Below are 13874 nucleotides of genomic sequence, written 5' to 3' on the forward strand. Positions count from 1 at the left end.
ATTTTTCTGTCAAGAATATAGGAAAAAACAGTTATATTGTGAAATTTAATTACAATTTTAAATACCTGTCTTCTATGTTAATATGTTTGTAATTTATTCTGTGATGGCAAAGTTTAATTTTCCGAAGCCATTGCTCTAGTCTTTAGTGTCACATGATCATTTAGGAATCATGGTGCTCAACATACTTTTTTTTTTTCTAATTATTTAAAAAAAAAAAACTTGTGCTGCTTAATATTTTTGTGGGAAATGTTTTTTTTCATTATCCTTTAATGAATAGAAAGTTCCAAATAACTTTTTGAAGTTCATTTTTATGTATAAAATGAAAAAGTTTTTATGTCACTTTTGTTCAATTGAATGCATCCTTGAAGAAATAAAGTAAAAAATCCTTTTGAATGATAATGGAACTACTAAAGACTTTCTGCACATGATGACTTTTGCAAAACTTTTCAGAATGTTGCATATTTTAGAATATTTTATGATACAACACACACAAGACAGGGATACTCAGATGTCCAGATTTTGATATTTTGATCAGTTCTGTTGAACTTTGGAGGACAATTTTGTCCCCAAAGTATAGCTAAGCAAACCCAAACACCAATATACAAACATCTGACAAACTATACAGTGCTTATTTGTGTTTGTGCTCTGGACAGGATAAAAAGTTACTATTTACCATGCGTTTTTGCAGTGTTGAGCAATGTAGCCAATCACAGATAGAATCTGTTGATTTCTTGAATGCAATGGCCAATCAGAAACGTTTTGTCAGAATTCACTCACCGCTGAAAGCGCCGCAGTTTTTAAGTGCAGTTTTGCACACTCGTGAATCATCTCATGACTAAGTGCAGACGCGATATAAATAAGAGATTAATTGTGCAGTTTAGAGAGCTTCACGGATTATAACGGAGCTTTGTAAGATCGCGATGAACAAAGATGAGTGATGCTTTTTGGTGATAAAGGGAACGCGCTTTGTGCATTTTCTAGGGTATAATCCATTCAGAATTTGTATGAAACTTTCGGTTTTCAGACACATAGGCTACACCCTGCAAAGTTTCGGGAATGACATCCGCATATTTATGCGGGATTCACTCTCCAAATAGCAGTAATTGGCAATGGACGGAACATAAAATATGTTGATTTAAAGGGGTCATATGATGCAATTTCAAGTTTTCCTTTCTCTTTGGAGTGTTACAAGCTGACTGTGCATAGATAAGATCCCTGCAGTTGCAAAGACTAAAGTCTCAAAACCAAAAAAGAGATATTCTTTATCAAAGTTAAGACTCTTATGTGCACGCAAAAAAAGAAGGCATGGTTTCAGTAACCGCAGTTAGTGTTGATGCAGCCATGTCAGGGAGACGCTGTGTGTTTCAGTGTGAAAGCAAAAGCACTTTATTTGGCCTTCCAGAAGTAGATGCATTTAGGAATCTTTAAGATTACTTACAACAGAACAGCAATGCATTTTATGGACGACCGTTTCGTGAACCTAGGAGAGGAGGTAATTCTGACTTTGCTATGACAATCTGGCGCTTCTGAATCAGCTACTGTTTTGTTATTAGTTTAAGTATTTGCTATTGACTGTTCAAATGTGGAGTTTTGAGCACCATGTATGTGTGTGTGCGTGCGTGAGTGCGCATGTGTGTGACAGAGAGATCACAGTGGAGTCAGCTGTCTTAACCGTGGCTTGTGTACTGCACACATACCAGCTTCATCACTGTGTCTGTCACGCAACTCTGTTCCCCTTTCGGGCTCTGTCTTTACATTTATTTTGAAAGATGAAGCTCGCGATTATGGTAAGGGGTGTTACATTTCCGACGAGTGCTTGTGGTGTTCGGCCAATCACAATGCACTGGGTCAGTTGGCCAATCAGAGCAGACTGCGTTTGTCGGAAGGAGGGACTTTGTAGAAAACGAAGCATTTGAGAGAGGCGGGGCATAGAGGACCTACAATAATGTACAGTATTTGAAAAATAATGTGTTTTTTGAACATTAAAGCATGTCCACATATTCTGTTACACCAAATACACAAAATAATGATCTTTAAAAAAGCATCATATGACCCCTTTAATTCTGGAACCGGTCCTGGCCAAACTTCCACAGACAGCGCGCATCCCAGAGCGAGATCTAATTCATGGACCAAAAGCGTTTGTAAACTTTATTGAGATCGGGACATAACAATCAGTATTTTAATTTAATTTCCAGTAACGGACGGTAGAAAGTTCAGCAATTAATGGTATGCGATTTATGACAATATATTCCCACAACTGATCGTTTATTTTTTCCTCACGTGTCTCGCCTTTGGTAACAACGAAAAACTAAAACGTTTCAAGTGACACAGGAAAAAAGACACGGAAATCTTAAGTGAACATCAGAAAAGCAGCGTGCACATTTCTGGTTAAAAATGAAAGGCCATCAACTGACAAATGGGTAGCATCACCATTTAAGTCAGCAGGAAGAGCCAAAGCTAGTCCACAGTTTACTAAGCGGTGGCAACCTCTTTAAGTTATTCTTGACTGTGTTGGATTGACTGCTTTGATGCGTTGCAATATGGCAGGGCATTGTTTTGATGCTTACATCAGAAAAAAACTTTGATTTATTTATTTCATATATATATATATATATATACATACATATATATATATACATTTTTTTCTTTTCTTGCCCCGCCCTGACTCAAGAGTCAAATGTCGCCCATGCCAATAACCTTCCAAATGTGACCACAGTCGCTGCTTTAACAAATAATTTAAACACAATTCTCTCTTCCTTCAATTGCAAACTGTTCAGATAATTTTGCTGAGATTACAGCTAAACAGAATGCAATGCACAGGATGAGCCACTTTAGTTATTTTCCAGCCCATTTGGCACAACAGCCATGTGCCTCTCTAGCGAAAGCTTCATTCAAAAATGACTTTTTATTACTGAACAACAAACAACACTATTCCATAGACCACACAAATTTTTTTTTTCTTTTTTTGTAGACTCTGTAGATATAGAAATATATAACTAATTATATGATATATTATATAAATATTATTAACATATTATTAATAAAATTCATATATTCTAGAAAAATAGTATTATAGTAATATATTATAATTAAGACTATAATTAATATAAAATGTATAAAATTGATGTATATTATCATTGATTATATATATAAATATATAAAACATATATATATATATATATATATATATATATATATATACACAGAATATATATATTTACATTATATGTACATATTTAATATCTAATAAAGTATACACTATAAAATATATAAAAAATTAGAGCCTGACCGATATGGGATTTTTGAGGGCCGATGCTGATACCGATATTAGGGAGTAAAAAATGCCAATATCGATATATATCGGCTGAGATTCTGTATGTGTATATTATAGTACAGTACCAGTCAAAAGTTTGGACACTTTCCCATTCGTGTGTCCAAACATTTGACTGGTACTATATATAGAATGCAGTATATACATAAACAGAATACATTTTTTGCAATGATCACTCAAATGTTGTGATGACACACTTATAATGACATGTCAAAGATATGTAATGGAGGCAAGGTATTTAACAATTTAACAATACACTTTATTGTTACACATAACTCCCGGACCCCGGGGGCTATCGACGCGGGGGTGGCCTCATTCGAAAGGGGGCCTTGAGACGTACACTCGATTCAGCGTTCGAGAGGGCTCCTCGAGCTGAAGGGATCCCCCGAATTTGGTGCGGAGCTGCCGTTACAAGATATGTTCAAATTTACAATGGTATTCCAAACAATTAAGCTTTAAAGCATTTCATCCAGATCGCCAGTAGCAAACAATAGAGCACACTATGCTTACAATTACAAACTACGTAATTACACCATTTCCAAGCATTTTATCTGTGTTTTATGTTCTCTAAAAAAAATTTCATATCGGTGGCATATCGGTGGCATATACGCCGATACCGATATATCCGCGACAGGCTCATATCGCCTGATAAAATCGGCAAAACGATATATCGGTCGGGCTCTATTAAAAATACATTGATTCTATTTCTAGAAAAAATAGACATTATTCATTCCTAAAAACATCCTTCATGAACTGTTTTTTCTTCTGACAAAGTCCTCAAAGTAAGGCAAAAATACTCTCAAACACACAAACACTATACAGTATATCCTATATGTTATAACATATAGGCACTGGTACATAACAGCATCACTGCATCTTCCCACCTATGCGTGTATTGCTTCCGAACTGCTGTTACAATAACACCTACCTGGTGTATGAAGACCTGGGCAGTGCGAGGACTGAGCAGCAGGATGGCCCGTCTGAGAGTGTCCCGGTAGCGGTTCAGCTCCTCCATCCTCATCGTGCTGAACAGAGTGGAAAAGACCTTTGTCACATTCCGGTCAACCTGTTGTAGAGACACATCCAAACCCATTTGAGACGCCTGGTCCAGAAACCCACGCAGTCCCCGTACATCTGAAAGAGACATAGTGTGAGAGAAAGCAAAAGATGATGGTTAAAAACCAAGGCTCATGTGCAGAGAGCTAAAAATTGTATTTAAGATGAAAAGTGAGATGAAAATAGATAAAATATAGACTAAATATTTGATTTGAGATCAAAGGTTTCCATAACGTCCAACCTAATTGTAAATGTAATTCAGGGAAATTATGTTGAAAGGGATAGTAATATCTGTGAAAATATCTCATTTTGTTCCACAAGAAGAAAGAAGGTCATACGGGTTTGAAACAATTATCCATTTAACATTTGAAAATTCTCTGTTCCTGACTCTAGGAGAAAGAATCCTGTTTTCTTGTCCCTTTGCACATCAAGGCTGTTAAGTCACGTCGTGTTCAGTCTACTGAAGTGGCTTTTTGATGGCGTAATCGTCTGGCATGGAGCTTTCTAACCATCTACCCATCTACATGCCAAAAGGACAAAAGTCCCTTAAAACTGTCCCTTAAAAGGGTCAAGACGTGAGAATGAGGCTTCAAGGTCTAATTAGCTATATAGATCAATCATAAAATGCATACATTTATGGTCTTCACTTTGAGCTGTAAATACATTTTCATAGCATGACACTGAGGCAGTTAAAAAATGTTGTGAAGAGCTATGACGTGTCTGCATCTTTTATATTTTATCTTTCTTCTTGTAGTCACTGATTGAAAAAAAAACACAAAGAAAACAAAGAGAAGGAACAGAATTCTTTCAAGAACCTATCAAAGTAAGGAAGCAAAATAGTCTGATAAAAAGCATTATGAGGAGCAGAAAATGTTTATCCCATCTGCAGATAGCAAGGTGTTAACAGCAGCTTTATCTCCCCTGCAAACAAATCTGCATCAGTTTTTCAGTATCAACTGGTAGTTCTCAACTAGCTTTGCTTCAAAACTCATGCTGCGTCCAAATATACCTACTTCCATACTATATAGTAGCTGAAAAGTTTTGAAAATAGTATTTCCACATAGTATTTGAAAAACAGCAGGCGAAAAGTACCCAAATTACATGCGACTTCAAGCGAGATTCTGAAGTGCGCGGCCAATGGACACTTTACTATCCCATGAGGCCACAGGACAGGATTTGTGAATGACAGTGAAGCGACACAACTGACGCTGGTACGACATGTGATAGCAAGATGCCAGATGTGGTACATCTGAAATTTCATTCAAACTACCTCTATTAATACTATATACACTCTTAAAAATAAAGGTGCTTCAAAAGGTTTTTTGGTTCCACAATGAACCATTCAGTCAAAGGTTCTTTAAAGAACCTTTGACTGAATGGTTCATTGTGGAACCAAAAAACCTTTTGAAGCACCTTTATTTTTAAGAGTGTAGGACACACTTCTTTACCAGTTGTAAAGTACATTTTAAACCAAATATACTCAAGGAGTGTACAGTTACAGCTTCAGATTTTACAGTGGACATCAAGTCACAACCCAACACAGGACCAAAATGATCATACAAAAAAATAATTACAAATGTCCTTAAAAAAAATAACAGAAATGTATTGATATTACCATTGCATGACAATGGCTGACTACAGAAACTGAAGATACCCTAAATGACCAATGAATCCATATTTATATTCTGGGTTGTATTTTCTTTCATCTTGAGTTAGCTTGTTCATATTTTTTAAGAATAAGGGCATGTTACACAACATTTTCTGTTGACATCTGTCTAATTTTACTAGCCTCTACCAAGTGACATATTAATTTGTGTCAAAATATTATAGAGTTTGACTCGATGTGTTTGATATCAGCAACAAATTGATATTGATATTTTAAATAGGTATATTCCCTTCTCTCTTGAAAGTTTAGGTTTACAGTATTTTAATCAAAGTTGCTTATTTCGCCATTCTAATGATCTACAGTTACATGGTTAGTTGCATTTATAATTTGCATCTAGCATTTTCTCCTGCTGTCCAACAGTGCTGCAGGCCAAAGATCAAAGTGATGTTTTGAACATTCTAAGACACATGGTTAAGTACAAATAATGACTGACAATCTCCCTTTCTTTTTCTCTAATTTATTATTATTATTATTTTACAGGTCTACCTTTTGCTTCAGGCATATATTTATTCAGACAACCACAAAGCCCCGTTTTCGGGGTTATATTGCAACACTGAAAAGCTAAACAGGCATCAAGAATGATCAAACCATATTTTTTTGTGCGTACGTGAGTGTGTGCTTGATATACTTTATCATAACTCACCCTCTTTGCAATGCTTTTTGCTACAAGCTACAAACTGTTTCCATGACAACTGACCATCAAAACAGATTACTTGCCCCACACTGGCCCCAGTGTGCTCAAAACAACTACTAACGAGAAAGTCTAATTATTTGAGCACTTGCAAAGAAATGAAATGCAAGTGGGTTTAAATACACTAATGAAAACCCTTTCAGTATAATTGGCAATAATCATAGTAAGCTAGTATTATTTATTTATTTTTGCATTTAAATCATTATTTTTCTTAATCCTGCAGGTCATCTTTGAGCATATCAGCATTTAAACACATGCCAAAAGGACAATGAAAACATGACAAATCATTAAAAAAACTACTACTATGAATAATACAAATTATTAGGTATAACATTTTTAAATAATATTATTTAACAAACTATTATTATTATATAAAAATTATAATAAAGGAACAAGACATTTGCTTTCATGACACAAGAACATGTAACATTAAAAAAATTAATTAGTGAACAGATGAATTAACATCTCCTCAGCCAAAAGTGACTAAGTGTAATGAAGCATGTGCTTTAAATAAATTATATACCATATATATATATATTGAAGTTCAGAAGGCTTCTTGAACAGCAGAGATTCGGTATTCACTAGTACTGAGTAGCAGCACACAATAATTTCAAGCAGCTGTTATTTCTGTAGAAGAGTCAGAAATAAATTTGAAAGTTTAAGAGAATGACTTAAGCATGCTTGCTATATCATCAGAGCACAATGGAGAACGTAAAGCCAGATATAGCCTTGGTGCTATTAGCTAAGAAGTCCAGCTGAAGGTAAATGCTACTTCACATTGCTATAAGCTGATGAATGAACTTCAGCAAATACATCAGGATAATTTGAATCGGAACCTTTTGTACATTTGAATAATTAACATTTTTAACTAATCTCATTGATTAAATAACTAAATCAGTCTATATTGGCAAGATATATTTATATATCTCAAAAATGGTATCAGTCTCTATGCGGACGTGAAAATGTATGCTATATACTAAAGCACACTTTATAAATGAACACCGGCGATTACTGATGAGGTAACGATCATGCATCACTTAATCACCGAATAAGTGAATGTCATATTACGCTCCTTTCTTGATGTTAATGACTTTGGTGTGACTTAAAAGTGACCAATCGACATTCCCAACACACAAACACACACAATAGTTCAAACTATTTCCTCAAACTCTCGCAGAGATTAGTTTCACCAGACCATCGTAATTCAAATATCACAGCTGTAGCTACAAACTGAAGAAAAAAATTTACTCTCGTGAGGAGAAAGTCTCAGGAATATATAAACAAACAACATGGAAATCTGTGGAAAGAGATCTGAGAAAAGTCTTTTGAGAAACAAACTGGATTTGCTTAAAGAGTGTAATTATATATCTAAAGGCATATAAAAGCTGCCGTCTCACTGGGCAAAAACACGCGAGTGATGGAGGTGTGGAGGGAATCAATGGAGCAGTTTGACGTTCTTCTGTTCCTTTCTTTGTAATGAAAAATAAAATACAAGGCTTGCTGTTGGATTTGGAGCTTCGTCTTGATTAAAGCAGCATGAGGTTATGCAACAAATCGACAGTCATATCATGATGTAATCAGCAAGGTCTTGAATACAACAAATCTTATCAAGAACTGAAGTTTGATATAAGCAGAATGTTGCTGATCAAAATTAACGTGGAGGTCTATCACGATATACTCAGTAGAATATTACTGAGGAATAAGATCATAAAGTTATACATCAGAGGACTTAAAATAACAACAACAAAGACTGTGTAGTGGACCTAAATGATTTCTTATTAACCATTAGTTCAGTATTTTATAAATGCATCTTTACAAGTTGACGCTCATTGTGATTAATGGACCCCAGGATGCTTGGTCGTTGCATTAAAGGTCATCGTACACAACCTTTGGAAATATGTTTTTAATTGGTTCTGCATAGGGTTCGCAGGTATGAACATCATAATTTGATCCACTACAAAGATATATAGACAGTTGCTATGGTAAAATCATTTCATCTGTGGTTTCTTTTTATGATTCTGTTTGTGTCTCAATCCACCGGCCTGCTGTACAGAGATCCGGGGGCCTGAGTATGAGTATTGCTCATGAAGGCCATGGGGAGCGCTCTTCCTGGAAAGACTTAGAACACTTATGACCTATTAAACGAGAGGGGGTTTGGTTGACATGCTGTTGAGTGGGTCCACGTGACAGCACTGCGAAATCTTCACAGTCCTGGAGACTGTTGCTCGTTTAACTGTCTGTGACATGAACTGCCCAGAGACATACCCAGCCTCTGTGTCTCTCTCTTCCTCTCGGTCTCACTTACAGATGGGTTCTCCTTGTCTTGAAGAGGGAGCCAATTAAGAAAGGCACATCATCCTCTTGTTCAAAAGCAGCAAATTATGACACAAACTCTATTATTACCCCAACATTCTGACATAAGAGAGAGATTTCAGCATAAATCACTGCAGTTTAACAAAGTTGACCAGAAGACCACAAGAGCACATCCAGAATATTACAAATATAGACAAATACAAAACATATGCCTTTCATAAATCTTACTGTGGTGAATGACAACCAGAAAATAAAAAATAAAATAAAAAACCCTCTCCATCCAAACAAAACAGAACAGTCCAATGCTGTACAATCTATATATATATTTATATTCAGGGCTGCACATAAATGAGCGACCAAAATAAAAAATGCGCTGTGGAAATAAGTTCAGACCGCTCATAATTATAATCATGCATAATCACCCTTTTAGATCGACTAACTGTAATACTGTAAAATATTTCATTTCAAACTGAAAGCATAAACCTAGGCTATGTGCTGCTGGTTTCACAGCAAAATGCAAAACTGCCATTTCATTCACTGACGCGCTTCACTCGGCAGCACTAAAATAAACTTACTTGCTGGCAACCCGCCAAAATATTGCTGATTTTAGGTTTGAAAATGATGAAAATTCATATAAAGAAATCAAACAGTAAAAAGGAAAAAAAAAATACATGCAAATATAAGCATTGTATTTTAGGTGTACTATAAAATAATTGTACTTTTATTTAATACTCACTATTTATTTTAAAATATAATAGTATTATCAGACTTTATTTTGTTTATTATTTGATTTTTAAAAAAATGAAATAAATAAAGTGCAATAATATTCTTATCACTACGATCACATTTTTTAATAGTTATATTTAATAGGTCACACTACATGTGCAGTGTGAGCACCATACACTGCTGTTAATGCACAATTAGCCTACTGTTTTAAATCGAAAAACTGTAATACTGTACATGTATAAGATTTCTATTCGCACTGAAATCATAAATCTATTCTAGGCTATCCGCTGCCATTTTCAAAGCACAATGCAAAAAACTGAGACATTTCATGCACAGAGGCCCTTCAATCGGCAGCGCAGCGCCAAAATAAAAGCTTGTTGATTTTCAGTTTGAAAATGATGAAAATTCATATTTAAAAAAAGTAAATATTAGCATTTTATTTTATGTTTAGTATAAAATAATTGCATTTTTATTTAATACTCACTTTTTATTTTAAAATATAATATATTATCACACTTTATTATTTTATTTAAAAAAAAACTAAACAAATAAAGTGCAATAATATTATTATCGCTATTATTAATTATCTTTTAATAGTTATATTTAATGGGTCACACTATGTGCAGTGTGAGGACCAAACCTAACCAGGTGCTGTTATGAGAACCAGACTGAAAAACTTATGTGCACCCTTGACTATATACAGCACTATTATAAACTATTAGTAGTGTCACAGTGACACCCAGTGGACAACGCTAATAGCAGCTGTAATTAGAAGAATGCCTGCAGATACATGAAGTTGTGGAATTATTTATGATGGATGCAAACATGTAGCAGCTAATTGTTTAGTTTTGCATTCTTACTCAATGATAGGGTTGATGCCGAATCTCCGGGCTCGGAGTCTGGGATAAAAAAAACAATCATTTGACTTTAGGAAGCAGGCATTCATTTGTTTCATATAACAAGAAAAAAACAAGAAAAAAAACTTTCATTAAATAAACTTACCAGGTTTGTGCTCTCCATTGCAACTGATAGCTTACAGAAAACGTTTGACGTCTGTCATTGCCAACAAAGGGTATATTATAACAAAGTATTGAGATGAAATTTTGTTATTGACCAAATACTTATTTTCCACCATAATTTGCAAATAAATTCTTTAAAAATCCTACAATGTGATTTTCTGGATTTTTTTTCTCATTTTGTCTCTCATAGTTGAGGTATACCTATGATGAAAATTACAGGCCTCTCTCATCTTTTTAAGTGGGAGAACTTGCACAATTGGTGGCTGACTAAATACTTTTTTGCCCCACTGTACATGTCAAACAAAACAAGACATGTTAAAAACTGTTAAAACTTAAAAGCAGAAGTCATCATTAGACAAACGACAGATTGTCTGTGTGCATGTAAGAGTGCAAATGAAATCACTTCTCAGAACAGGTGGTACAGTAGGTAAAAAAAACTATCAGCTCTACACTAGTGAATAAAACAAAAGGACACATTACTCAGCGGCATGATAAAAAAGGGACATCCGTAAACACTGGGACTGCTCAGCTAAAACCAAAACATCAGTTAAACTGAGAACTCGCTTACAAAACCAACTTTCACAGGCCTGTGGACAAGCTTACTGTTGTTTATAAATTGCAAAACACGAAAAGTTAAAGGCAAAGGTGTAAGGACAAAATTGGCGCTATGGACAAAAGCTACCAGCTCTGTGCCTATTTTTTCAATCCATCACCGTTGTGACTGATTGTAATAGAAGCACTGAGAGTCCTGTTTTCATTTGTAAAATGAAAGTATAGGTATTTGAGAATCGCTTAATATTGTCCATTACATTGTCTTAAGAAAAGGTTTTCAACCCAGTTACAGTAACAGCTGGTTGAACCACTTGTTGTTGAACCAGTTATCTAAAGGAAACAATACAGATAACCTTTACATTTAATTATTTAATTCCATTGTATTTTTTGTCATTATTATTCATTGTACAAATATAGATATAATTGACAAATATAGACAGATGGACAGATAGACAGAACGATATATAAAATGATATAGAATGACAGAATGATATAGAATGAAAGACTGATAGATAGATAGATAGATAGATAGATAGATAGATAGATAGATAGATAGATAGATAGATAGATAGATAGATAGATAGACAGACAGATAGATAGAATAAAATAAAACCTACGGTCTTACCAAGAAGCCTCTTATCAGTGTGTCTAGTATTTCAGGCCATGAGACACATCCAGAGTAATTTTCCTCCTGTAGGAGGGTGCCATGCTCAGTGCTGAAAGCTCTGCACCACCATCAATCATGTTTTATGTCTTGATTGAGGCTTTTCCTCTGACCCCTGCGATACAGTTTGAAGGATGTTACCTGCTCCAGGGTGTTTGGTGGTCTGGCTCATCTCAGCCCATTGCCAGAACCTGCCTGAAGCCAAAATCTGTAGCACATATAGCCTTAACTGCTGAGCTATTTAAAGCACAGTGTAGCTGCATATTTTCTGAAATAGATCTCATCCATGTGAACCACAAGGGACCTCTGCTTTGACTAGGTGGATTAAAATGCCCCATCATGGTTCTGAGTCGCTTTTTATCCAGACCTTTGAATCTGTGATGGCAGCCTGTTAGCACAGCAACAACCCAAAGAGAGAGCTATGGGCTAAAGATATTTGCTTGGGATAGTGGGGATTTTAAGAAGATAGGATGGGAACAAAAGGAAATTGGGCCTGCATGCTTGTTAGAGTTCATTCAAAAATAAAAATTATTCAGTCATCATTTATTTTTCCATGAAAAAAAAAATCAAGGATGTCAACCTTCAGAAAGAACCATGAAAGTAGTCCATCTTGCTTGTCTGCTATATTCCAAGTCACAAGACAGCTTTGTGTGAGGAACAAATCAAAATGTGTTATTTTTCACAGATAATCTTCCCTTTTAGCAAGCTGTTAAGCCTCTAAGAAATCATTTAAAATTAATCAAGCAATTCATTAAAAAGACTTAAAGGGCCAGTTCATTCACAAATCATTGATTTTTTTTCTCCATTAAGCTATAGGGTGGTCCTCTAACAATGGCTTTTTTTTATTTGGAATATACAGCAGTGCAGTTTGCCGTTATTGTGTTTTGTGTTCAATATTCATTGCAATTGCATGACAAAAAGATCAACCGGTACATTGCTCCAAAATTTCACTTTTTTTTTTTTTTTTGCATTGTGCAGAAAGTCACACATATTTGGAAACAACATGAGGGTGAGGACAATTCATCTTTAGGTGAACTATCCCTTTAAAAAAGGCAAGATAAATATACCAAAAAATTCTTAGTTAAAATGCATTGTTATAGCCTGCAGCACTGCAGAAGAGACTCTTACAGATTAAGTGTTAATTGGTGTCAGTACTAGTAAGTACAAAGAATTTTTATGAGGGAGCTTTATGCTTTACATTCTCTAACAAGACCTCAAAATTTTATTGTGTTGTTTTCAGGAAACAATATACCCCACACTTCAGCCTGAACAACCAACTTACAGTTAAAGTTGCAGAACTAAAGACCTTATTAACCCTCTGGCGTCTGAGGGGGTTTTTGGGCCCTGGAGAAATTTTGACATGCCCTGTGCTTCTTTCAGTTTCTTATAAACATATGAATGACTAAAGTCTGATTACACTGTATTCGGCACAAACTGTGCAACAATAATATATAATCAGCATGTTTGTACAAATTTATATTTCTGAGAAAATAAGGTTTATGCGTGGTTAGTGAAAAACGTCTCGGGTTACTTATGTAACCATGGGTAGCTGAGGGAGCAGACATCCATTCAGCTGGAGCTCGACCTACAGAATGTTCCATTGGTGGAACAGCTAGCAGTTATCAGCTGTGGGAGCAACACGCCCAGTCCTCACCGGGAAGGGGACTCGACCCGCAGCGCGTTCCAACTAGCGGAACCGGCTAGTAACAATTCCGGCGTGGGAGCACATGCCTGGTCCACAGACGTACAGGGGGCTCGACCCTTACCCATGCCGGGCTTTCCCCGGCTGGCAGTAGCTCATTCTAGCTGGGGGAGCCCAAACACAACTCTCACCGAGAGGGGGGGGGGGGCCAACC

The 13874-nt window shown here is 35.6% G+C and overlaps 1 protein-coding gene across 1 annotated transcript in view; it reads right to left on the reverse strand.

Moving 5' to 3' along the window:
* LOC107583384 (glutamate receptor ionotropic, delta-1-like) overlaps positions 1 to 13874 on the reverse strand; it is a 279097-nt gene that overhangs the window by 82109 nt on the left and 183114 nt on the right. The window contains exon 4 of the mRNA XM_016269581.1: positions 4260 to 4465. Within this exon, the coding sequence (XP_016125067.1) occupies positions 4260 to 4465 (206 nt within the window). The remainder of the gene's footprint in view (positions 1 to 4259; positions 4466 to 13874) is intronic.

Source organism: Sinocyclocheilus grahami, unplaced genomic scaffold (assembly GCF_001515645.1).
Source record: "Sinocyclocheilus grahami isolate Dianchi unplaced genomic scaffold, SAMN03320097.WGS_v1.1 scaffold4.1, whole genome shotgun sequence".
In the NCBI taxonomy this organism is placed as follows: domain Eukaryota; kingdom Metazoa; phylum Chordata; class Actinopteri; order Cypriniformes; family Cyprinidae; genus Sinocyclocheilus; species Sinocyclocheilus grahami.